At 43.7% G+C, this 27,868-nt stretch overlaps 2 protein-coding genes across 2 annotated transcripts; both read left to right on the top strand.

The window, feature by feature from the left end:
- Positions 1–1,274: 1,274 nt before the first annotated feature.
- Positions 1,275–22,478, top strand: trpa1b (transient receptor potential cation channel, subfamily A, member 1b; the record flags this gene model as incomplete). The annotated part of the gene is made up of 28 exons (XM_080543609.1): positions 1,275–1,370; positions 1,666–1,846; positions 2,520–2,695; positions 3,369–3,476; positions 3,756–3,864; positions 4,682–4,827; positions 6,522–6,658; positions 7,664–7,712; positions 8,433–8,532; positions 8,643–8,743; positions 9,374–9,549; positions 10,441–10,605; positions 10,968–11,082; positions 11,302–11,468; positions 11,658–11,748; positions 11,852–11,911; positions 12,055–12,153; positions 12,662–12,732; positions 12,846–13,005; positions 14,060–14,149; positions 14,490–14,659; positions 14,760–14,889; positions 15,060–15,242; positions 15,491–15,559; positions 15,736–15,837; positions 16,184–16,284; positions 18,274–18,391; positions 22,365–22,478. The coding sequence occupies 28 exons, from the start codon at positions 1,275–1,277 to the stop codon at positions 22,476–22,478; spliced, it is 3,384 nt and encodes a 1,127-aa protein (XP_080399735.1).
- A 2,769-nt stretch (positions 22,479–25,247) lies between these two features.
- On the top strand, positions 25,248–26,002 carry msc (musculin (activated B-cell factor-1); the record flags this gene model as incomplete). Its single annotated transcript, XM_080543608.1, has 2 exons — positions 25,248–25,682; positions 25,919–26,002. The coding sequence occupies 2 exons, from the start codon at positions 25,248–25,250 to the stop codon at positions 26,000–26,002; spliced, it is 519 nt and encodes a 172-aa protein (XP_080399734.1).
- Between the last annotated feature and the right edge of the window lie 1,866 nt (positions 26,003–27,868).

Here is a 27,868-nt window from a genome sequence, read left to right as displayed (position 1 = left end):
TAGGTGAAAGAAACACAATAGGTTCATGATGCATCGACAAAGGTGGATGACGGGAGACAAAGGGAGAGAGAGAAAGAAGGAGCCTATTGAGAGGGATGATGATCCATTGGCTTTTGGGTATTGTGGATTTGCACAATCAACGTGTTGAATGAGGTTTAAAAACATCTGGTGCCAACAACCAGTACGTTTTTAACATCTCTGATTAAGTAATAAACACAGTTATTAGAAAGTGATGCTTCATAATGCCACCTAGTCAATCCCATTAATATAAAGCACTGTACACACTTGCCTTATGACAATAATATTCAATATTTTCCTTTGCTTTCATGCACAAATCAAGCCAACCGTGCTAATCTACACAGGAGTTAAATGAATGCCAGGGGAGAAGTGAATTAAATAGATTGCAGTGACCACATCCACTGAGGCTAGGCTGAATATCGATCCCCCGTCTAGAACAGTCATTCCTCTCCCAGTGAGACAATCGGTAGGGCAACACCTTTGGGGAGAATCCAAATGCGAGTGAATTGATGTATGGGTTATGGCTCAACTATGTCAATACCAAGTAGGAGGTCGCCTCCAGCTATCCTTACAGCATTAGCTTGTGAATCAAGAAACAATACCCCACATAGCATCTGTTCAAAATGACCCAACATTAACATATGACTGCGAAGTGGAGTGCTGAATAACCTCAATGTGACACATACAGACTAGATAGACTAGGAAAGGAATAATGAACACCAGGCATTAGGTATGGTTCCAGTACTGTGTATGAATGAACTCTATACACCGACGGTCAAGGGTGTTTTTTCTAGCAAAAATCCATTCAGAAACAGGACTGGAGGAATAATGGTCTCTCCAGCGTCATTCAGAAACGCTGCTGGATCTTTAAATTTGGCCCAGCTCATACAATAACGTCCCTTAAATCAAAACCAATCTCACCAGGAGGTGAAAAGGACACCGATGATTTCCTCTTTAAAAGGAGGGCAGACAAATCCATGGAGTGTTTGGAGGTCAAAACCCTTCTGTTGAGTAAACCAATTAAGTTCCCCACAGCTGGGGGGGTAGGCTGCCTGTTTGACCCCCTCCCCCCCCCGCCCCCCCGCTGTCTTGGGGATTGGGTTGGGTGAGGAGGAATGAGAGACTTAAGCACTGTATCACAAAAAAATAACGTGTGTGTGTGTGTATGTGTGTGTGTGCGTGCGCCGTGTGCCATTTTGATTTATTTCAGTGAGCGTCTCCATCATTGAGTCGTACTGCTTGTAAAAGGGAACTTCATGAACTTCGCCAAGGTCGTGTCGAAACAAAATAGTTCCTATAGGTATGTGATTGATGATGAAAAACCAACCCTGGCGGAACTAAATGAGTTGAAGGTACGTCCAATTTCGAAGTGTTGTTGTCTATGCAGAGTATAGTCAAATGGAAATGTCTTTGGCCTAAGTCACAGACACAAGCACAGGAGGGGAGGGGAGGTGGAGTGAAGGGGGGGGGGGCAGAATTGATGTCTCCCTCCTTCAGTAGACAGAGTGGGTGTCAGAGTGGGTGTCATAGCAGACTACTTTTTATAAACATTTTACTGAGTACTTTTTAAAAAACAGAGAAGGGTTACATAATCCATCCCCTTGTGGCTTTGACCAGAGCCCATTCTTTTTTTTTTTTTTACCCCAGTCATCCCCTGCCGTCCAGCTGGCTCTCGAGGGGGACGTGGCCCTGATTCAGACCCTGGTGTGTAAGAACCCAGACGCCCTGAGCGATAGAGATGACTACGGAGCCGGTCCACTTCACCACGCCTCCGCGGGAGGGAAAGTGGAGATCATCCAATTCATCATCAGTGTCAGGGGCCCACAGGGTGAGCAGCAGTGTTTGTTTTGGATAGTAAATGATACGGATGCTTTATGGCTTTTTCGTTTATGGATCGGTATCACGGTACGCATCTGTGATTTGTACTCCTTTTAGTTAGAATCATATTTTTTATAGTAGTAATCTATCTCCATCGATCAGCTTTTACTGTCTTTGCTCCCACCTGTTCATCATTAGTCTAATTCTCTAATAGCATCAACCAATATTTGTTTGGCTATTATCCTCTGCGGGTTATATTTCATTCAGGGTTCGTGTCCCGAATCAGTGCCACAAAGTGAGGATAAAATCATCCGGTGTTTGTTCCTGATGAATTGCTTGTGAAAGGTGTAGAGTGGCATTAAATAAATATTTGCAACAGCAATGCTGCTTACAGTGCCTCTCTAAGTAGCAGGCTGGTTCCTGTTTTAATGACTGTGAGTGTGTGTGTGTGTGTGTGTGTGTGTGTGTGTGTGTGTGTGTGTGCGTGTGTGCGCGTGTGTGTGTGTGTGTGCGTGCGTGCGTGCGTGTGCGTGTGTGTGTGTGTGTGTGCGTGCGTGCGTGCATTGTGCGTGCATTGTTTTATAGTGTATGTCTGAAACCTAAATGTATCTGTCTTTATATGCTGCCCTGGTTAAATAAAGTTATAATGCCTGTGTGTATGCTTGTCCCCCCCTCTCTTCCAGAGCTGAGCACTTGTGATGACCAGGACAATGTGCCCCTACACTGGGCCGTGGAGAGGAACCAGGCACGGAGCTGTGTAGCTCTGCTGGACCTGGGAGCCGACCCTAATGTCCTCAACAAGGCCCTGATGTCCCCTCTCCACCTGGCAGTCAGCCATGGACACAACAGCCTGGTGGAGGTGAGTTACCATGACTACCATGACCCTAACCTGCCCTACAGTTACCATGACCCTGACCTGCCCTACAGTTACCATGACACCCTAACCTGCCCTACAGTGGTGTTCCGCTCCCCTAGCAGACAACCTTAAGTCCTCAACAAAGGCCGCTAATGTTTCCATCACACTTGACTGTGAGCCACGCCATACACAACAACCTGAGAGGAGCTAGCAGATAAGAGAGATAAGGACAGGTATTCCTATATCATATACCGTGGTGTTACATTATTCACGATTATACAACAGTTAGTTCCGACCAAGTAATTTGATTGGACAAGAGGCATTCCATGAGTGCTGATATACAGTATAACAGCACTGGGACTTTTAACTACCAGGTTACTAGGCAACCGTCCAGTTGAAGTTCAGTTGCGGAACTATTTTTTGTTGGCGGAGCCAAAATAAATGACTAAATAAACTCACAACCAATAAACTCGCAACCAACCATGAATGACTAAATAAAGCGCAACCAAATTAAGCGATATCACACTCGAGGTCGTGCTGTTATACTGAATATCAGCACGGCTGTGATTGTCTTTGGTACTTGGCCTGCGGCCCCGAATCACAGCCGTGCTGATATTCAGTATAACAGCACTCCTTCTCGTGTGATATTTGTTTAATTTGCTTGCGGTCTCCACAGCTGCTGCTGTGTCACAGTGAGACAGACTCCAACCTGGAAGGAGATCTGGGGAACACCCCTGTGATGTTAGCCTGCTCCATCAACAACTATGAGGCAGTCTGCATACTGGTAGGTGTGGTTCAGCTGCAGCACTTGTGTCGTGTTTGTGTTTGTGTTAATGTCATGTTCTCTCTCCTCTGTTGAATTTTGTAAGTCTAAAAAAATGAATCTATAGGCAGTTTTTTTTCTCCATGTCATGTTACCTGTACACTGCATGGGAGTTCTCAATCAACATTAAGCGATTATACAACATTTAACAGTTCTACTATATTTATTTATAGGACACAGATGTTGCTTTTGTTTAGCCATTAGAACGCTTCCTAACATCCAACACTGTGTGTGTTGTAGGCGAAGCACGGGGCGCTGCTGTGCTGTCAGAACAAGCTGGGCCACTTTGCTATCCACGCAGCTGCCTTCGCTGGTGCAAAGAAAGCCATGGAGGTGATTCTGAAGGCTGGTATGACAACCTTTTTTGACTCACATTTAGTGTTTTTACATTAGGCCTTTAAGTGCATTATAAATATGGAACATACATACCCTATCCACCACTTATGTTTAGCAGTACCCAAGGCAGCCAGTTTGGAGCAGAATTCTCAAGCGAGGCTCCACACAAACAAGCACAGTGTTTGTTTACCCAGAGTAGGAGGGCCTGCTGATGAATCACGCAGGACTGGAGAAATGTTTAGGGAAAGAACAAACTATTTGTGTTTCTGTTGTTCCTCTGTTATGGATGGAAGAGGGATTCACATTCTTTAGCCTGTGCCAGATCTATACGGCTGCCATGACTAAGAGTAAAAACCTATGTAAGAGGACTAACTATGTTTGCAATAAGTTTGTAAACGAAACATAAAAATGATAGGATTTGACTTTATTTATAAACCATTCATAAGTAATGAACTCACTATTAGGACGGTTATTATTGTTAGAGAGGATGTAAAGGGCTTTATGAAAGGGAAAGTTATTATAACGGTTTTACCAATGATGGAAGTAACTAACTTTGACAGGACAGAACCACAAACCTCAGAATAACTCACTGAGGCTGGCGTAAACAGAAGGTTTTCTTACTCACTGTGTTTTTCTCTTGGCCAGGAGAGGAGATGCTTTCCCCTAAGAGTAATCGTGATTCTAGTCGTTTTTAAAATCTATTTCAACCACATAGATCACAGTAGCTCCCTATCATGAATAACTATACACATGTTGACTTTGGGACCAGTCTCTTAAAAGGTGAAGCAATTGTGGGCATGTTTTGGGACATTTTCTATCATTGAAAACAGGAAATGAGGCAGGCCACTCAACCGAGTCACATATCAACTTCCTGGACAAGTCCTTCAACAGTCCTCTCCATCTGGCCGTGCGCGGAGGAAACATAGAGGCCATCAAGCTCTGCATTGCCAAGGGAGCCAAAATCGACCAGCAACAGGTGAAACAACTCTCTATCACAATCCCTGTTTTGTCATCATCCATTCATAGGTTTCGATTAAGAGTTACATTCCAAAACACTATACAGTATAGCCATCTACATTTTGTAAGTAAGTAAGTAAGTAAGTAAGTAAGTAAAGCTTTTTTTATATAGCACCTTTCGTACATGAAATGCAACTCAAAGCACTTTACAATAGAACATATACAACCAAAGATTACAAATTCCATGTTTGTAGTTTCGAAAAGACAGTGCAAAGACTCCGGAGGCAGAAAGCAGACAAGACAAAAGGTGGTGGGAGGGTAGAGAGGGAGCGAAAATGTGACCGCCTACGTCGAGAGAGAGAGAGAGAGAGAGAGAGAGAGAGAGAGAGAGAGAGAGAGAGAGAGAGAGGCTTTGTCATGTTACTGTAGATTTATCATTAAAAAATCGAAATAATCAATTACTTCATAATATGATTTTTACGTAAGCAACAAACTGAACTACTGCCTTTCCATCATAAAGGTGCTTTATACCATGACAACAATCATTTTCTGGAAGAAAAACTACATATTTGAAAATGTGGGATATAGTGTTTTGCAATGAAACTGCCAAAGCAATTTACATAATTTCCATGGATTTACATCCGTCTCATTTCACTACCCCTGCGGAACATACTCAAGCAAATGAACCTGACCCCAACCTGACCACATCCATTGACTCCCCTCCACCTGGCAGTGAAGTGTAGTGTTTCTCCCAGCATGCCCACAAACCATCTGGGAGTGATCAAGGCCCTCCACCCCCCCCCATGTCCAGAGGCAGGGTGATCAGTGAGAGGACCAGTAATAGCCTCAAATGGCTCAATGGATAGCAATTACCTCCACTTATGTTGTGGCCTTCAGTGGGGGCAATCACCGCCCTGCTCCTGCCACTTCTGGTTATCTCATTAAAGGCTTGTGTTACCCTTCAGGGCCAGCTGATACTGTAGCCCTCCTTATGTTACCACTGGAGGTGCTTCCCCTGACTCGCACACAGCCCCCCACTCCATGATAAGGCTGGGGTTTGTTTTGTGTTATTTGAGGGTCTTTATCTGTGTGTGTGAGCTTGGAGGAGTGACTGAGGACCTGTGTGTGTGTGTGTGTGTGTGTGTGTGGGTGTGTGTGTGTGTGTGTGCGTGTGTGTGTGTGTGTGTGTGTGTGTGTGTTATGGTCACCACCGCGAAAGCGACACAGACAGCGGAGTTCAGTTCGGCCTCACTGGGCGTATTTTAATAACAGGATAGTTTAACACAGGGAATAAAGTCCAACTTAGGTCTTGGTCTGGTACTTAAAGAGGTCCAGAGGATACTGTATAATCCGGCTCTTTGGAGGCATGCAGAGTGGGAAGGCTGCCAGGGGGTGGTTCCATGGGTGCTGGTCGGAGGGTGCTCAGACTCCGCTCTGGGTACGACCGGGGTCTCTCTCCCTTTCTCTATGGGCTATGCCCGGGTCCACTCTGCCGACAGGTGGTACACATTAGTATTACTTTTGCTTTGAATTGCGCTGCCGGAAACCCGGCTCTCACCCTTTTCCGATACGACCCACTCAGTCCACTGCTCCCCCCCCCCCAGTGTCGACTCCACTCCTTCTTATCTGTGGCTCCCTCGGGGCGGTGTGTGTCGGTGTGGTTTGTTTGTCCGTCATTGTTTCTCACTTGTTCTCACTTGTTTTGCATTGAAGGTTGACAGGTCCACGGCGCTCCACTTCGCCTGTACCCAGGGTGCTCTAGAGGCAGTTAAAGTGATGCTGTGTTCATACAGCCCACTGGAGGACATCATCAACCTCCCGGATGGGGCCTGTCAGACCCCCCTGCACAGGTGGGTCGTTGTCTCATACGCTCCACTGTCAACTCATATTTGATTGATAATAACAATTGATGATAAGAACCTTATTCTATGGTCAGTTTATTTTCCGCTTTTTAAACAGTAACCAAGGTTACTATCGTGCCCTATGCTGAGCAAATAGGATTCCACCTGCTAATATCAACATCATTACACCATCATAAAAACGGAATGATAAATATAAAAAGCTACTGCTTGGATGGAGATGATGATGAATACTGTCCCTCACATCCTGTGTCTAAAAGTAATTTGTGTCGGCTCAGAGAGTGATGGAGATATATGTGCTGATATAAAAAGATTGGTGGCAGCAATGTCATATTTATCTATCAAGATCGTATTCTTCACCTAGCAAACATTAACTCAAACAGCCTTTTACAAGTCAACTGACAATGAATCATGAACCCTACACTGGCATCAACCATGACTTGTGCTTTTCCTTTGTCCATCTGATCGACGAGATGATTACTGTCGTAGAATCGGGCCAGTGTGTAGAATTCATATCAGTCAATCTGTCACCCTTTTTGGCACGAAAGACCTGATTACTATGGTCTTTCTCACTTGAGGACCACTGGAACAAAAACTAGCATTGTTGAATCATCACCCAATCTAATCAATGTCACACCAGCTTTTGGGGATAAAACACTGACTCTTACTGTACGACCCCCTGACTGATCTGACCCACCACCTCTGAGCCTTAAAGCCTCGCCCTCTCCTCTCCCCTGACCTCGGCAAGCCCCTAGTTAGGATGTTTCAGGATTATCAGCTCAAAGAAAACCATCCATGGAATACCCCCCCTTCCTTCCCATATTTCTGTTTCCATATTATGTCTGTTGTTGTAATACTCAGAATAGAAAAAAGGTACCACATGTTAGGTTACAACATGCTCTTAAGTCAGTCTAAGACCCTAAGTCTTAGGGTATACTGTTATTAAAGGACAATGCAACCTAAGAAAAGCTTGTTGATCGACATTTCCCTCTCCAGGGCCACAGTATTTGACCACATAGAGTTGGTGGAGTACCTCATTTCAAAGGTAAATACAAGACACAAACACACACACACACACAAAAACACACACACACACAAGAGCAATTTGCACATGACTACATTAACGGCGGCAGTTACGACGGGTGTGTGGTTGTTTAGATGCTATAAAAAAACATAGGCAGACACACACACACACACACACACACCACACACACACACCACATACACACACACACACACACACACACACACACACACACACACAGCTTGATTTAGATATCATCATCATCAGTAGACCACCCCAGCCCTTCGTTCTACTGTGTGCAGTGACTGTGCATGAAATAGATACGATTAAATTAATTGTCCACTTTCCCAGCCCACATCCAGCTCTCATTGCTTGTGTGTGTTTTAGATGATGCTGCCTTGGGTCTTGTGTTTGTTTAAAGGGATGGGATAATCAACACAGCCATTGACGATAACTACCGGTAGTGTGTTTAAATAACGCAAACACAGGCATAACATGGATCAGATAATGTGCTATCCGTGTGTGCCAGTGGTAGGCTTTAAGTACAATAATAGAAGAGGATCAACAGTTGTTGACAATGAACGTGGGTGTAATGTTCCTGCCACATGTTCTACGGCTCACATCTTGAATCTGTTGAAAGTGTGCCTGTAACGTGTTGTATTCATGTTTGTCTGAGGTCAATCAAAAAGATGCTAATAAAACAGCAGTGTACTGTTTATTGAGGGTAAGTTCTTTGTTTAGGGTGCCAACATTGACTTCATAGACTGTAAGGGACATTCCCCCCTGCTGCTGGCTACTAACTGTGGAGCATGGAGAACTGTGGCTCTACTAATATCCAAAGGTAAGCTCCTCTTTCCAACTGTACCACGTGCCAGGTAACATGTCTGTGGGGATATAACTCTGTGTGTGTGTGTGTGCCCATGTGCTCATGTGTGTTTGTGTCCTTCTCAGGGGCGAATGTGAACGTGAAGGACAGAACTGGGTGTAACTTTTTGCACCTTGCCATTCTGCAGCCCAAGGGTCTGAAAAATCTCACAGAGGAAATTCTTCAGGTAGACTTGTGCCTGGACGTAAACAGCCATTTTTGTAGCGTCAGTGGTTGAAGTTCTTGCAAAGGGCGGCCGTTAAACAGAATTAAATTGTTTCACTTCCCCCTGTGAACAATTTGCCCTGAGTCTGTTAGTTACTTGAGTTCAAGGCTGGCTGATTTAAGTTCATTACACTCTCTCTGGGCCAAATGATGGCTTTTTAAAACCATCTCGAGCTTTGCCTAAAGCCACCCTTATGTTGTTTCCTCCATTAAGAGACGAGCCAAAATGAAACAGAGGTAATGAACTTCAGCAGACCCGTGGGTGTACGACAGTGACTGAACATATTTTGTGTGTGTGTGCGTGTGTGTGTATGTATGTATGTGTGTGTATGTGCGTGTCTATGCGTGTCCGCATGTGTGTGTGTGTCTATGCGCAACCGCATGTTGGCGTGCGTGTGTGAGCGTGTGCACGTGTGTGCTTGCATGCGTGCATGTGTGTGTACGTGTGTGCGTGCGCGTGCGTGTGTGTGCGTGCGTGTGCGTGCGTGCGTGTGTGTACGTGTGTGCTTGCATGCATGCATGCGTGCATGTGTGTGTACGTGTGTGTGCGTGCGTGTGTGTGTGTGTGTGTGATGTCCCCCCCCCCCTACAGCACAGCAGTGTGAAGGACCTCCTGGTCGCTGAGGATAACACCGGCTGTACTCCCCTCCACCACGCCTGCAGGCTGGGCATCCACCTCTGTGTCAAGAACATGCTGGGCCTCTCAGGGCAGGTCGGCCTGGGACACAAATCCAAGGACAAGAAGTCCGCCCTGCACTTCGCTGCCCAGTGAGTCAGTGTGATTATGAATCCAGTAGTTATCATAATATATTAAGCTCCAACTGCTCTTGAGGAGTGGACAGATGAAAACAAATCCCCCCTATTAGACTTTTTAATAGTACGTTCACCTCTCCTCTCATCTAAGAAGAGGAAGCCACTTTAGACGATACACTCAGGAGCTTATCTCTGATGAAATACAGCAAGGTGAACCTCAAACACATTTAGATCATTAACCGATCGATTAATCATCTTATATACAATGGGGTGCCATCCTACAATAGAATCCAATTAAAGGCAGATGTAAAGCACAGGTAATGGAAGGTTCTAGATAGCGTGAAATGGGAAGACATTAGGCGTGCATAATATGAGTTGTTCCGTGATCGATTTCACACCACCGGTCATCGTCTGCTTTAGAGATACTGTAGGGGGCGAATGAAGGTATTTCTGGGATACAGTGAACAGCCAAAGAAAGACTTGTGGGTCTTGTGTCTATATAATAATATCGTTGGCAAAAATTAGGTGGACTTCTATGTGTGTTTATTTTTGTTCATTCTGTTCATTTTTATTTATCTGGTCAAAATCAGATATTATGCTTAGACTACACACCAGAGCTCCCCCTCCTCCACCCACCCCTTCCTAGTCCCCCTCCTCCCCCACCTCCCCCCCTCCTCCCCCCCTCCTCCTCCTCTTCCCCCCCTCTCTCCCTCCTCCTTCTCCTCCTCCTCTTCTACCTCCTCCACCCCCCCCCCCCTTCCTAGCCCCCCTCCTCCCCCCCTCCTCCTCCTCTTCCCCCCCTCTCTCCCTCCTCCTTCTCCATCCTCCTCTTCTACCTCCTCCTCCTGTCTTTCCTCCCAGGTAGTTTCCCTCCTACTGTAACCCTCCCTCCCTCTCTGCTCCCAGATACGGGCGCCTCACCACCTGCCATCGGCTTCTGGAGAACATCACAGACTCCCGTCTGCTGAACGAGGGGGATGAGAAGGGTCTGACTCCCGTTCATCTGGCCTCAGTAGGGGGGCACACCAAGGTGGTGGAGCTGCTGCTGCGCAGAGGGGCTCTCTTTCACTGGTACACACACACACACGCACGCACAAGCACACGCACACGCACACGCACGCACACACACACACGCACACGCACACACACACACACGCATACACACACGCACACGCACACACACACACGCATACACACACGCACACGCACACACACACACGCACACACACACACACACACACACACACACACACAGTAGTATAGCTATATGTAGTAGTATGTATTATAGCTTCACAGATACACAGACACAACCAACCACTGTACAGAGAAACAGAGAGGTGCTGTAACTTTCATCTGACCTCAATATCCCAGACACGAGGCAGATGACGCTGTTATTGTTTATAATAATCAGTTTCGGTCTCTTTAATCCTCAGCGATTACAAAGGCTGGACAAGTTTACACCATGCAGCGAGTGAAGGATACACACAGACCATGAAAATCCTCCTGACCGCCAACCTCAAACTGCTGGACAAAATAGATGAGGACGGGGTGGGGAAGACTTCCGTATTTCATCCTGTGTTTTTCAACGCAAATATGTACAAGCAAAATATGTGTATGAGATCAAACTGATTTTAACCATGTGTTGATGCTATACTTTGTTTGTTTAAAATCTCAAATTTTTACAAGCAATGGAGTAAAACGTCTTAAACCCTCTCAATGAGGAAAGGAGTAAAATATCTTGTGTGTGTGTTTTGGTTGATGAATCAGAACACTGCCCTCCACATTGCTGCCAGAGATGGTCACATTTCCGCTGTACTGCTCCTGCTGAGAAGAGGGGCCGAAATCATCCTGAACAAGAACGACTCCTCCTGCATGCACGAAGCAGTGCACCATGGGAGGAAGGAAGTGGTCAATGCCATCATTGATGATGACAGGTTAGTCTGTTTTACTGATGAGTGGTGAGGGGCATGAAAACAATAACTGTTTATGTAGTCTTGCCATGTTAAGCAATATTATTGTCTAGCTTGCTGAATGTTAGTCCTAACGATGGCCAATGCTAGACATAATTGTATCATAACTGAAATGCCAAGTTGTTAACTTGTTTGTTTGTTTGTTTGTTGCAGGTGTGAGGAGATAATGACAATGTTCCACTTTCATTCTGGCCAGAGATGTCCAATGCTGGACATGATCGAGTTTCTGCCCGAGTCGTGCAAGGTTTGCTCTCCCTAACCAAATGAACATACTCAGTGGGATGTTTCTGTAGCCCAACATCTGGGCTCCTAACGTGAACGATTTTCTCTCTCTTTTGACTGGGCAGCACCTGCTAGATCTCTGTGTGAAAGTATCAGAGGACGATTTCAACAGTCCCAACTACAATGTATGTAACTTATGCAACAAGCATCATCCAAACAATACATACAATCAATAAAATACATCATTATTTTCCATCAATTTCATGAATATCCTATAGGCTTACTTTAACCACGAGGAGTAAAGGTTGACTTCCCTACTGTTGTGTAGATTAAATACAATTTCCGGTGGCTTCAGGCTCCAATCATCCTGAGGAAGCATGCCAAAACCAACAAAACCCTGGCGATCCAGCCTCTTGTTGCGCTGAATGTAAGTACCTGTAATCATATTGTATGATATTGCATTTCATCTCATTGTAATCTGCACAGCATTTTGCACTACTGTTCTACTGCAGTACGACTGGTCCCGCTGTAGTACAACTACCATCACTTTATCACTTTATTACCTTTATTACCTTATTCTACTTTTTTATTTTATTAATTACCTTACTTATTTACGTTACTATACTTACTGTATTCTATTATTGTTCATTTTATATTCTGCTGAAATGCCAATGTTGAAGAACCTGAGCCTAAGAATTGTATTATTGTGCAATTCTGATTCTGATTCTGATTCTGATTCTGATCTGAAAAGAGGTTGTTATAAAACATAGAAAAACAATATTTAGCTTGGGATTGTGTTAAGTGTAATTGTGGTGTGTTGTCTTACTGGTCTCTGCTTCAACAAAGCACGTTGTTAAAACACAAAGGCCTTTGTTGACTGAGTGTCCTATCATGGCTGCATGATTGCAGTGAGTGTTCTGCTTCTGTATCCTCAGAACATGGTGAAGTACAACCGTATAGAGCTCCTCACCCACCCTGTCTGCACCAAATACCTGCAAATGAAATGGTACTGTACTGTACTGATGGAGTCACAATTAGAAGTATTTATCTTCTAAATAGTGTTCTTCAATTCAACATAATTTGAACCACTGGGCACCACTGTTGTATTCCCACCTTCAGGTTGGCGTACGGGAGTAGCATTCACATGCTCAACCTGTTTGTGTACCTGCTGGGGCTGCTGCCTCTCACCCACCTCATAGTCACCCTGAGGCCCACCTTCAACGTCACGGCCCCGGCCAACACCTCCGCTGTCATCATGGTGCCCATCTCCTTCCAAGAGGTACGCTGGCGCTACTGCCTGGCACTACTGCCTGGCGCTACTGCCTGGCGCTACTGCCTGGCGCTACTGCCTGGCGCTTTACGATTGAACAGCTGCAGGTTGCCTCGGCTGTAACAGCGAAGACAAAAACCAGGGGCTTCAGCTAATAGAGGAGCAGATGGGTTGAGTTAATGAACAATAAATGGGGTGGTTTGTGTGTTTGAAAACAAAAGCGTATGTGTGAGTGGATGAGGAGGCGGAAGGGTTGCCAGAATGAGTTTGGATATGGAACAAAAGAAGTAGCAACAAGCCTATCCAAAACCATATTGATTTACCACATTTCTGGCAAAATGACAAACATGGTTCTAATAACCAAACATGATTATAAGCATATTATACTAAAACACACACTCTTCTACAAAGGCAAGAGCCCTACAGTGTGTGCTGGTTTATTCCCAAAGGCAGACGAAACCTGCACTAAACATGAGACTCCGAGGTCTTACATACTGTCGAAGGTGATGTCACTCCTGTTTTAGAGACAACGTGTTCACACACATCCCTCACTTCCTGTAGCGATGGGACTGACGGGGGGGTGGAAATAGCCTGTGACTCATGCGGTCTTGTTGGCCAGACCTGTTTGCCTTTGACAAGACCATTTTATGTCCTATTACTTTTAATGCCTTCCATCATAATCCCATATGCATTTCCTAGGTAATGACCTTGTCCTTGTCCTATTACTTAATTTACTCGCTTTCATTATGAACTAGTGAGCCATTCATCACGCACCCCCGGTGTCAAGGTTAAAAACATCCCGACTCGTCATTGGCCATGTTACTATTTGTCTTTAGGAGCCCAGGAATTTTCCACACTCACACATTACATCAACATTATGTCATGGTACATTTGCATAAACGCAGTTGATATGATAGAGGGGCTCGAGGCGTGGCAGATTCAATCGAAGCCCAAGCTAACGTCTGTTAAATAGATTCTCTATGAGGGGACTACATTACTGTAATAGTGCACTCCACTCCCCGTATCACTCTGAAGCTTTTTATCTCTTCGCTTCCTCACGCAGCAAAGTCTGTTCCTGTCCTTCTGTATCGGCATGGTGCTGCTCATGAACGTCTATGCCGTTGGGAAGGAGCTGGTGCAGATCACACAGCAGGTGAGTCAAGCCATAATAACCTAATGACAATTCCCAGAATGCACTGGCCAGCCCGGCCTATAAATATCTCCGCAGGTCGGAGGAGCCTTCAGATGTGACATGAGCCTCTGATGAAGGACATCACCCGTGACGGATCGGGGACTCTCTCTGAGTTTAGAGTTTTATAAGCGACATGGCGTGGAAACGTCATCATCGCCTTTACTTTCTCTGCCTAGCTTTGTGGCTAGGCCATTTTTATCTAAGGTTCTATAGCGTATATTAAACTTCGGTTGAACAGTGAAATGATCATGACTTTGTTCCAACGTTGCCTTAATGGTCTTGTTTTCTTTCGTTCTAAAAGCGCTTGAATTACTTCAAGGACGTCTCTAACGCCTCAGACTGGATGGCGGCCATCTTCTCTCTCATCTTCGTCATCCCCATCTTCTTCGATGATGTAGGAACGTTACACTGGCAGGCAGGGGCGTGGGCTATCTGCGTATCCTGGATCAACTTTCTCCTTTATCTCCAGAGGTACCATTCAACTAGCCTGATCAAATAAAACAAGCTGTTGGAAAACCCCAAACCTACAGCTGGACCTCTACTCGCCTGCTTTCGCTTATTCTGTCTGTAGGTTTGAACGTTTCGGGATTTACGTGGTGATGTTTGGGGAGATTATGAAGACACTGCTCAGCGTCGTCATTTTGTTCTTCTTCCTGATGTTGGCCTTCACCTTGTCCTTCTACGCGCTGATGCTCAACCAGGTGAGAAGAAAGACTAAGATATCAAATCAATCAATGAAGAACTGAAATCATTATTATAAACACCTGTTGTCTCTTTACTTTTCTTGTTCAAAGTATAAAAGGTGATCATGATAGCCCCATTAGGCCATTACATTTACATTTATTTATGTATTTCTTTCATTTCCTCACAGAAAGAGTTTCAAAACCTGCCCATCTCGGTGATGCAGACGTTTGTGATGATGGTCGGAGAGCTCAACTACCAAACCAACATCCTGGATGTCTTCCTTAAGAAGGAACTTCCCTTTCCTGGCCTGACCTACACTGTTTTCGTGATCTTCGTTCTGTTGATGCCAATACTTCTCATGAACCTGATGGTGAGCATGTCAATAGCTCAAAGTGGCTTCTTCACCTGGCCTCCATCTGCACAGATTTGAAAATATTTCATAGGGAAAAGCAAATAGGGCAGAAACATATTTTTAGGCGTTGTTCTTCCACCTATCTACTGCCAAAATGCACCTGCACTTTCCACAGAAAGAGGAGGTCAATGCTAATTGTTGACGCTAATTGCTGAACCCAGTAAACGTCAATTGTTCTTCTTGGTCTCCCTTTGAGTGTGTTGTAGATCGGTCTAGCGGTTGGCGACATCGCTGAGGTACAGAGAAATGCCTCTCTAAAGAGAATAGCGATGCAGGTGAGTTGAATTTCAAACAATGTCGATTTGAGTAATGTACATTTCTTAATCATACGGACAACACAAGTTGTCTGTATAAATATAGCCTACATACAGTATTATTGCAATTTATCGTAAGTCCTTAATACGACAAAATGACATTGCTGACTCGTGAGTAAAAACCTCTTCCATTTCAGATTGACCTGCACACCAATCTGGAGGAGAAGCTGCCTTACTGGTTTATTAAGCGAGTGGACCAAGCATCCGCCACAGTCTACCCCAACCGCTATTGCTCTAAGGTGATGTCTGCAGTAGAAAATGACATGATGTTGATCAATATCACAAACAGGGCCCGGCCGCTGGCATAATCACTTTATGATGCTAGAAGGGGGACACACTTGCGCCGTCGATTTAGAGCAAGCTACCACCGTCATTCAAAAACTCCACTACCACCACCACCACCTTGGTGGGGGGGGTCCACCTTCAATATCTTGTTTAGGGCTACCGAAGTCCTATTGCCGGGTCTGAGCACTAAAATTAAGCTCTTTACCTTTTTCCGAATGACCAGTATGGTCGTATGGTGGATGGTGGATCCTTCTGAATAATCAATGATCTTTGTTTTTGTGTTTTGTTTTACGATAGCCTTTCTGGAGTCTCGGGGGCGCTAACGAAGTTCGCACCCGCCTGCAGACCAACTCACACGACAAAACTCCTCTGGAGGATCAAGTCCACAGACAGAAGTACAGGTAACAGACATACATTGGTAAATGTAAAGGCAACATTCCCCATTCATAATAAATAATAATAATAATTCATTATATTTATATAGCGCTTTTCCGGGGCTCAAAGACGCTGACAATTTGGGGAAAAAATAAGGGGTCATCCCTATGTTCCCCGGGTCCTATGTTCCCCGGGTCCTATGTTCCCCGATTTCTTAGCTCCGCTTCCGAAAAAGGGTTCTATGTTCCCCGCTTCCGAAAAAGGGTCCTATGTTCCCCGCTTCTGAAAAAGGGTCCTATGTTCCCCGGGTCCTATGTTCCCCGCTCCAGGAAAAGGGTCCTATGTTCCCCGGGTCCTATGTTCCCCGCTCCCGAAAAAGGGTCCTATGTTCCCCGCTCCAGCGAGTTAACGTGACGTCATAATGCTCCGTGTTGATGAGTGTAACTCCCTAGATAGATCATTTTCAAGATGGAATTGAAAATCTTATATTCCTAAAAGAACACCAGTGACAGTGTATATATATACACATTATTAAATATTTTTTCTATATTTTTGTCAAACGAAATCAAATAAATACAGTAGAGATATTAATCCAAAATATAGGCTTTTATTGCAACCAACTAATCAAACTATGTTTGTGCATATGGTTCAATTTACTTCAAACAGTAAACCTGTGGGCATGGGCAACGCGTTGATGCAACCTAGGTCTAATGGGTTATTTACCACCATAACGCGACACCATAACGCGACCCAGAGGCTGACAAACAGCTAAGCCTCTCAGAGGCTTTGGTTGCCTCTGTCACCGGAGCACTTTTTGCTCCGGCACCTCCAGATTTACAAATTAAGCACTGCGTAACTGTGTTAGCTGGGAGATAGTCTTTCACTGGTATTTCTCTCATTTGGATATGGGCAATACAATCTTCCAATCATGGACGGAAACAACTTTAAATGTACTTAGATTTAGTAGTTAATTAGCCGGGGAACATAAGACCGGGGAACATAGGACCCTTTTTCGGGAGCGGGGAACATAGGACCCTTTTTCGAGAGCGGGGAACATAGGACCCGGGGAACATAGGACCCTTTTTCGGAAGCGGGGAACATAGGACCCTTTTTCGGAAGCGGGGAACCGGGGAACATAGGACCCGGGGAACATAGGACCCGGGGAACATAGGACCCGGGGAACATAGGTACGCTCCCAAAAAGAAACACAGAAACAACAAGCAACAGATAACATGAGCACATAGAACACAGAGTTAACGACCAGATAACATGAGCACATAGAACACAGAGTTGACGAACAGGCACAGGGAACAATTAATACGGCAATGTCCGGGGGGGCGGGGGAGGGGCAGGGTTAGGAGAGATGGTTAAGGGTAGGGAAGGTTGTATGCATGGGAGAACAGGTAGGTTTTGAGGTGGGATTTAAAAGTGGAGAGTGAAGGTGAGTCTCTGAGTGGCTGAGGGAGAAAACTCCAGAGGCGGGGTGCAGCTCGTGAAAAAGCAACAGTCTCCGAAGCCTTTTAGTTTCAAGGGTGGGACAGTGTTGTCACACCTTGTCACTGCCATGACAAAACCTCATGAGACCTCATGACGTGGTCAGAGACTAAACGGTGGGTAAGGAACTTGACAAAACAAGACCTATCAACGATTGTAGATGAACAATGATGACACTGACATAAGCAAAGGGGTCAGAGTGGAGTGAGGGTACGCATACAGTACACACAGAGTGTGTAACAGTTCAGTGGTTGAGCGTCATGGCTGATGTGACAGCAGCCTCTAGTGGACATTATGCAAAACACACAAGGGGGCCTGTCCTCTGCTCAGAGGCCCAGTAGTCAGTAGACCATATCCAGATGGGAACTCAAATCCCTATATGGGAACACTTCATGAACTTCCAGCATTTGTAGAGAATTTTAAAAAGTTAGCTTCACATGCGAAATGTCTAGGACTGTTCTACACAGCTGTTGAAGACAATTTTGTTGAAGTTAACCAAAGTGTATTTCTCTCTGACGCAGGCTGAAGGAGATGTCCAGTGTGTTGGAGAAGCAGCATAACCTCCTGAAGCTCATCATCCAGAAAATGGAAATCACCTCTGAGGCCGATGAGCAAGACGGCCCCACAGAGGTCAAAGATGTAGTTCTGAGGTCAAAGTCAACGTGGGGTGAATGTACTAGGGTCAAAAAGTCCATGTGGTTTCCCCTGATTAAGGCCATTGAGGACAAAAAATGATCTATTAACTGTCATATCTACTTACAATAGCATGGAAAGTGTTGCTTTATACCTTATACAAATATTACAGACTAGGCTTGAAGTGGTTTTTACATATGACTTCTACTATATGAAAGTAGTAAGTAAACAAGTGCCACAGCAAACTGCTGCTCGTACAAATAAACAATACTACATATTGCCTGAATCACATATTGCCATACAGTAATGAGTCTGCAGGTCAACAGGAAATGAGTCTTCAACACGTCAACAATCAGCTATTCACATGACATTTAGACCAGACATTGGTATAAACTCAATAAAACTACACAGCTACTATACATTGTAACATTACAGTCCATAAAAGCGCTATGTGCAATAAAGTGGAATCACACAGGAAAAAGATATTGAACACAGTAGGAAAAAGCACTAAACCAGCTATGTAACAAATGAGTTCTCCTACACTAATTAGAATCAGCTGGGTTAGTGCATGTTGGTGGGTAAGTACTTCCACTCTTTGAAAAAAGGTTTCCCACCTCTGAATGCAAGTAAACAAATAATTTGTCACCAAGCTTTCTTGTAAGAAACATCTCATGATGGGTAGAGGCAAAGAGCTCTCCCAAAACCTTCGCAACAAGCATAGTAATGGCACTGGCTACCGACAGATTTCTGAACTCTGGGGCCATTATCCGCAAGTGGAAGGAACATCACTCGACCATCAACTGGCCATGCTCAGAAGCTCCTTGCAAGATTTCTGACCAGTCAGTCAGAAAAGTAGCCCAAGAGCTAAGGACCACTCGAGCAGAGCTCTATAAAGACCTGGAAGCAGTTGTCACAAAGACACAACTTGGCAATGCAAACATTTGTTTCACCAGTGGACCTCACGGAATCTTCCAGATTTAAAGACAGTGTGTGTTGAAGAATGGGCCAAAATCCCATCTGATCACTGTGAGAGATTTGTTTTTTCGTACATGAAGCTTTTTTTTTTTATGGATTGGAGTGTTACAATTTCTTTAGCTGTGTAGTGTCTAAATGTCACGTGAATAGATGCAATGGAAATATGTTGAATTGAATGTTGAAAGAATTCTTGATTCCCCCACTGTAGGTAATATTCTCTGTGATGTAAAGCCATTATTATATTATCTCTCTCTCTCTCTCTCATTCTCTCTCTCTCTCTCTCTCTCTCTCTCTCTCTCTCTCTCTCTTTATTTATAATTTATATGTATATTTATATCATGTACCTAATTACAAATGAACATATATTTCATTCTGCAGATCTTTCTTTGGACCTGTTCAGCAGGTTTTAAAAAGCTGTTTCATGTTTCATGTGAAACCAATAAAAAATGGCAAGCCTCCTCTGATTTGGTAGATATAGAATTATTGGAATGATTGTACTTTAGTGATTTAATTTGATTCACCTCACATGCTCCAACAAGATAAAAAGGTACATAAAAACACAATGACACATTAATAACATCAACATATTAAAAACAAAAGGCATATAAACTTGTTAGCATAAACCTGTTATATCTAACAAAAAATCTAAAATCGTCTCCCCAGAGACTCTTGTGGGTGTGTGGTTATGAGGGTGTGTGTGTGTGTGTGTGTGTGTGTGTGTGTGTGTGTGTGTGTGTTCAGTAAAGGGAAGCACATGAATAAGACATGGCCATGAATGGCAGTGTGCCCGTGTGATGGGTGCACTAATGCATTCTCTCCAGGCAGATTGAAAGAGAAAGGCCCTGAACCGTGCCATGCTACCCTCTGCTGACAGCCCGAATTTACAACAATCCAATAATACAACAGAAATTCCTCTTCTTGTGTGGAGGAATTAACATGCAAATTCCAACTGGCCGTGGGCCCAAGTCTAATAACCTCGTAAGGCTTTGTTGAAGGGTGGATTTATATATTTTCCACTAGAGAAACAAGGGAGGACAGGGATCATTTGAATTCATTAATTACACAGACGGTATGCTCTGTGGCCCCCGAGATAGACACCGATGGAGACATCAAGAATGGGGGCATTAGGAGATACGCTTGTTTGACCAGCGCCATGATCATTTCACCGTCTATTAACCTGAAGAGAGTGGCGTTCACTAAAGCAACTCAATTGACTTTAAATATCACAGCTGAACAATAGACATACTGTATACTCCATTGCTCTATGCAGGATTCTATCGCTATGTTGCTCCAGAAATAATTTGGTAACACTTTATTAGATAACACTTTATCTGTATAATCCATCTCTAGATGACTATCAACAGACTGTCAGTAACGTGTCAACTGCATGTCTGTTGATATGCAACACACAGTAAATCCCTCCTTGCTGCATATCTGTATAAGTTACTGACAGTCTGTTCATATTTTGTAGATAATCTGTAGATCCAAATAAAGGGTTAGGAGAGCTCAGTTGATAGTTGATACTCATATACATATGCTCAAACTATCAACAAACTATCTAAGGAGGCACTGTCAAAATGAAGTGCTAACGATAAATCTTCTACAACTGTTTAATTCCCACAGTGTGTGACTCCCACCCATGGTAAAAGACATATTGCTATGCAGAGCGACCAGGTTTTTAACACTGGCATTTGAAGCAAAGGAACATTTTTAAAAAAGAGGAAAAAAGTGGCCACATCTGTCAAAGATCTGTACGGAGCATCAGTGCATTATATGGCCTCCCCCTCTTCTTTTTCCCTGGGGTAAATAGCACACTAACAGGCTAGCCATTCGCCACAGTAGCCTACACCCCCCCCCTTAAACAGCCACACTGAAGTGGGTGAGAGAGTATTAATGCTCAACAACTGTGCCTAAGGGCTGGAATCACACCAGGGTCTCCCACGCACCAACTTGACCCTTGACCTTGAGCGTTTCCCAATAGGTGGGTCGAGGACAATTATCTATTAGCTCATGGCTTGAGACTGGGATGTGGCATGATAAACTTGCTTTGCTCATCTCAGGGGCCACAAACATATTCATAAGAGTAGATATACTGTACTTTAGATATGACATGATACTGTAGCGAGGGAATCACTATTTACAGAGCATAGAATCTGTACTCTAAGATGGATTACCAAAAACATTGGACAGGTCATTACAATTATGTCATATGCCATTTAGTATGAGTTTAAAAGTTAAATACACAAGTATGGCCAAGTAGGATAGGTGATTTGAATACAGTATACCACACCATTGTCTGTCGCTATTGTATACAGTATCTCACGGTTTAGGTTAGATTAAGTGTAGCATCTTAAGTGGTACGATTATCTCAACAGTAACAACACAAACAGATGCTAAAGCATGACACAGTGTACCTTTCACTGTGGTGAAATTGGTGGCAGTTATTCTCACTGTTTCTCCTAATGGTCTTTTTGCTGTTGTCACACACCATTAATGTTCTGCGCTGCAGCTGTGAAGCCACAGTGACCATGGGAACCGAGGTTAGGAGGGAAAACACAAAATGGCCGCTGACGTCATGGGCTCGCACCTGTCCCTCTGTCTCTCAGGCGCACTGCTGAATGGAAAGGGGCAATGATGGGGGTCGCGACCTCTAAGAGTCTATGTTGATAGACAAATGCTAAGTCTTTGTCTCAAATCAAGATTCCACTGATATTTATTACTGTTAGGGCCTGAAAGTAGTTAGTCCCATGGCAAATACCATAAGCATGTAACCATCCATTAAAATGATGTTTTGGACTCTGTTTGAGTTTTTACTTGACTAATGACAGCTACAAATGACAAATGCATGACCTTGTTTCTCCAAAGCTCACATCCTTGACTGGAAATGTCATGTCAGGGTGAAATATGCCTCATGTAGCCAATCATTTTTGTTTTAAAGAATTTGACATTAAATCAAATACACCATAAATCCTAATCACAAAATCCCTTATCTTGCATTTTCTAGATCGTCAGTGTGTTCAGTCCTGAGCTGATGGATGCTGTGACAGAGGATGAGATGGCAGCCTTCCTAATGGGTAAATGTGTACGGGCCGGGGGGGAACTCAATACCTCATCCTGATGACAACCTGAGTAGGTATACTGTGTCCCACAGGTCCAGCTGATGCTGTTGAGTTTTCAATGGTGAAAACAACAGTCATAGGAGCAGGATTACAGGAAGTTTGGGAATGCGTCCTTGGATTAGGGAGCATTCCTGCCCTATGAGAGAGGGGAAATGTGAGAAATAGGGAGGGAAACAGCGGTAAACACTTTGCCCTCTCAGTGTGTCATGAAGTGGGATGCCCATAGAAGAAATAGAAAGAAAAACGACAATTCTATGTACAGTGCAATAACAGATGCATAACAAACATTTACACTAAATCTGTATTGTGCTGCGGAATCAACAAGGCAAACATGTAAACACTACAACTTGAAATGCAATCTGAGAGGCTGATGAATGATACATGAGCTGATAGATACCGATCTGATTAAAGGGGCAATCTCAGATTCAAACAATAACAAAGTAGTCTCCCCGCCACTTTTATGGTAAACAGCTACGGGATAGAATTGCTAAATTCAACCACTCTCAAATTCATAGACAGAGCTGTGGATGTTCATCTATGAGATGAAAGAGATAGTTTTAACCATGTTTTGAAGCTTTGTTTGTTTACAATTATATCTGTATATCATTCATTTAGAAGTCCAAACATTTATATACCAATCCAAGACTGCCCCTTTAAGGGTGTGGCTATACATTCAAGGTGTATGAACCATAAGAATGCAATGCATGGTTTGATAATGTCCAACAACCTGAGACAAAGTACAGATGAGATGTACAGTTGGGACCATGGCAGAGTGCTGGTGTGAATTAGACACTCTCCATTCAGCTGTCCAGATTGTGAGGAGAGTAGGAGATGGTCTTTACAGTAGCTCTCCCTCCCTCCCTCCCCTCCACTCTCTAGAGAACTTGGCATGGCCTGACACCAAAATGGAGCATGCATATCAGCTGTGCGGTTCGATAATCGTTGTCTGAGCGTTACTATCGTAATAAAAATGAAATTTCACACCACTTACATGGGCATGACTACTCATAGCTATCAGATTTACTGTGATTGTCCAGACGAGGAGGGGCATTCTAACAGTGTAGTAAGAATAGGGTTTGCCATAGTGAAGTTTAGAGTGAGGCTTTGTTGTCCGATGTTTACGTGCCACTCAATCACAACTTTTAGATCTTATCCACCAGTGGTTAAAAGGGACACTTGACCATTTATTTATTTGAAAAAAATGTATGTTCTGACAAGAAAAGGTCTTAAGGAAATTACCCTGATGATGTCATTTTGGGTAAAACAAAAATATTGTGATATAGGAACAAGTTTCCATCCAGGGGGAGTCATTTGTGGCTGTAGTTTTTCAAAAACATTGAATAAAAAATAAATAAATAATAATAACTAAGACCCTTCTGCTCAGACTCACTCTGTAACACCTGTTTTTCAACATCGTTACTTTTTTCCCAGGTAGTCTCCAACCTCTTTACACCTGAACTGATGCCAATGTAAGGCTTCATAAACAATAGTCTGACAAGCCATTCTTCACCTCCCTCTGCTCTGATCTGAAAACACTGTTATCTGAAAACAGAAAATGCAAAGAACACTAAGAGGGGCTCAGATCAGTTCAGTTCAGATGAAGGAAGCAAGAGGAGGAAGCAAGGAAAGGAAGCAAGGAAAGGAAGCAAGGAAAGGAAGGTACATCAGAGCCCTGGGAAAAGGGGGGTCCCTCCTGCCCCTGCCACGCCCCTGTCATGCCAGCGCTCCAGATGTCATGGGAACCGCTGACAGCTGTAGCCCGTGCACGTGGTCCGTGTGTGAAAGGACGCTACATCTGCAGAAACCCGATCCCTCTGTGAAACGGGCAAAGGATTAGCCACTTTTGATAAAGTCTTCAGACATTTCTATTACCAAAAAAAGAAAAACATCTGTGGGCGATACACATTAGTTTTTGTGCTGTATATAGTGCCATCTTTGGGCAAGCAAGAGTATTGTAGAAATGATGAGATGATACAGAGCTTACTCTGATGCCTACAAAAACTGACTCCACTATCTCATTTACATAATCAACCTTTTAACTCAACCTTACAGTACCATTGTACAGTAACACAGACAATCTCTTACACCCCCCTCCGAAGTAGATGAACTGACCACAAATCCAGGAAAATGCTAGTGTGCAGTATTTTCATGCGTTCTGGAAACCATTACACAAGCCTTATCTCTTCCCAAAAATGTTCCATTCATAAATGAAATGGAATTATCAATGACTCAGTTGCAGCGGAGTAGGCCCCACCAGCCCCATTGCCAATATAGTGTAGAGGTCATAGTTGGATGGGAGAGAGAGGGGTGGGGAAAAGTTCCTGAAAGCACTGTACTCATTCCAAGTCTAGGACACTTAAATTAGCTGGGTGAGCGAGAGGGCAGGTTTGACTTTTAGAGGGACGTGCCACATTCAAACAAGAGAGGCAAAACTGCATTATTTTTGTAAGTGCACACTATACTAAACGTTAGATCTCCTCAGTCATGGTCAACTGAAATCCTACAATAGGACTTTTTTTTAAAAATAAGAATATGAAATATTCTCATTTAGAAAATATAGAAAAGGGGATTTTCACAGATTTATCTCATTTGGTTTTGATTTAGGATCTACTCCTGGAGCAAAAGGAAGAGGATCCTATATTTTTCGACACACATTTCCAACAGAAAGACTGTATCTCAGCCTACTTTTTGCAGTTGTTCAATCAAGGATAACTCACCTGCACTTTAAGGTGACATTTTTCTTCTTCAGGCAATTGGGTGCAACTGCCATGTCCACCGGCTCAGTAAGCGATGCTGAGGACATTGGGACACCTCATAGAGGGGCTGATGATGTCCCATTAGGGGGAAGAAGCAAGCGGGACATTGCGCACTACACCTCGACTGAATATTCAGAAGATGAGGAGTTCGGCACTGATGATGGTGGTTTCGACGGGAAGACCAAACGGCTGCGCACCGCTCCAGGGGGCAAACAGAAGGATGGGCGACAGTTGCAGAGGAACGCGGCCAACGCCAGGGAGAGGTCGCGGATGCGAGTACTCAGCAAAGCGTTCTCCAGACTGAAAACCAGTCTGCCGTGGGTACCAGCGGACACCAAACTGTCCAAACTCGACACGCTGCGTCTCGCCTCCAGCTACATCTCACACCTCAGACAGCTCCTGCAGGACGACAGATTTGAGAACAGCTTTGTACACCCTGTGAACTTGGTATGAAATATCATTCTGAATTTTAAATCAGTGCATTTTCATACAAGTACAACATGTGCAACTTTTTCCAGCTTAAGGAAGCTTGTTAAGTTACATGTGTATGTTTTGTTATGCCTTATGAGTTTGTAAGACAGTGTTAGATTAAGCTACTGTCAATATTATAGGCTGATATATTTGAAGATGACCTATTTGCAGTCTTTTACAGTGTTATCTCTTATCTATCTCTCTGTTCACAGACATGGCCATTTGTTATGTCAGGCAAACCAGAGGACACCAAAGACATCTCTACAGTGACCAGACTGTGTGGAGCAACAGCATAGATCAACTATGCCTGAACTCACTGGCCTCTTGTCCTATGTCTTATTTCATTTGTGTTGTACTCTATTTTGACATGTTTTCACCTATGTCTTTGTGATAATCTATATAAAATGACCAGACAGGTGGAAGCAACAGAATGAATGTACTGTATACAGATAAACAAAGCGGAGAATTCATGTTCACTAGTACAGTTCATTTTAGATCAGTGAAGACAAGCAGACAGGAAGAAGACGGAAAACCATTGACATGAATTCCAAGATCCCACTGTTCCTCTGTCTCCTACTCTCTGACTCACTAAACCTCCACTCTGGCACCCTCTCCATTGTCCAGAACATTCACTTTGAACTCTAATCCAACTCCACATTTAATGCACTATAAGGATCTTGTTTTGGAGCATGTTTATGATTTTTATAATAAATCTAATGATAAGAATCTAGAATTGCCTCCTTCAAAGGAACTGAGCAACAAAGGAGACACTCTTAAACCAAGATAAGAGAGCATTTCCTTCATTAGAATCTTCTTTTAAAAGGGGAGGGAGAACATTTTTTGGTCTTTCTGGTTGTGGTCATGTTGCGCTTGTTTGTGGTCTATCTGTAGCACATACTTTGTATTTGTATGTGTAAACATGCTGTAAATACTACCATGCCATGCTTTACACTGGATGTAACTTGTTTTGTTTATTAATTGTGGAGAGATTATGTGGGATTCCTCTGGTTGTACTGTAACACAATACCACATTATTCATTATAATGTGCTTGGGTTAGTAAAAAGCTGTCCTGATTCCAGCCAGAGGTGCATTTTACCAGGGTGTGTCTACAGTATGTGAAAGAGTTTAAGCTTCAAAATCTGTGTTGTATTTGTTTCACATAAAGTATTTTTATTCAGTCACAGCAAATCGTCCACTCTGTAATTGATTATAATGGAAAGCCCTGTAGCAGTGCTAGGTTTCGCAGGCAGCAGGGTCCTGGGATGTCTCTGAGTGTCCATCTCATCTAATCACAGCCATGTCTCCACGATGGTCACCACGGTGGTGATATCACCATGAGTAACTCATAGTATGTCTTAAAGTGAGTATCTATGGTTTCCTTGAAATGATGTTTCAACAAGTTGGCCCATTGAAGAATTTGTGTGATCATAGCTTTCTTTGTAGTATGTGAGAGTGTAACGAAAAGGATGTTGGTTGTGTCATCTTGCGTAATGTACATTGGTTGTAATGTACATTTCTCATCTTGCGTAATGTACATAAGCCTATGTTCGGTATATAGCCTATGTATATAAGAGTGATTGCTCCTGGTCCCCTATGATCACAATACAGCATGCATAATGTAACCGTTATCCTTTGAACACTGTTTTACTGATGCTTTAGTTTCTTAAAATAAGAACGACACTGTATCTGCATTGGAAAACATATGTTTAATTCCACACTGCACCTTAAATCAGCCTCTCCCTAACAACCTCCTGAGCAGAACTGAGCGTCCAGATGTCAACCAGCATCTTCAGAAGGTCCAGGAATGTTATTTATCCCACAGTTCAGTCAAAACACAGCACTTCACCAAATACTTTGAACCTTAGTCACAATCTGTGGCCTTAATTTCAACACACACATGGTAAACAGACTACCTAAAAAACCTGACAGCCATCTCTTGCTCTAGGAGTAGGCCTAGTCCCTTTTTTTTAATCCCCACATTATCTGAGTTGGGAAAACCACCAGCTCTGGAGAGTCCAGAGGGATAAGACTGATAATTAAAACAACTGCAGACGGAGGGGAAGACAGGACAGAGGAGGGACTTTTCATCGGGTTCCAGGAGGGTTGCAGCTGTTGGGGTCGTTGGTGGGTTTCCCAGGGCTTAGAAACACGTCTCCCGGGA

Source organism: Nansenia antarctica, assembly GCF_963989245.1.
Source record: "Nansenia antarctica genome assembly, chromosome: 12".
Taxonomy (NCBI): domain Eukaryota; kingdom Metazoa; phylum Chordata; class Actinopteri; order Argentiniformes; family Microstomatidae; genus Nansenia; species Nansenia antarctica.
The sequence above is the reverse complement of the archived record's forward strand: the minus strand, read 5'-3'. Positions and strand labels throughout refer to the sequence as shown.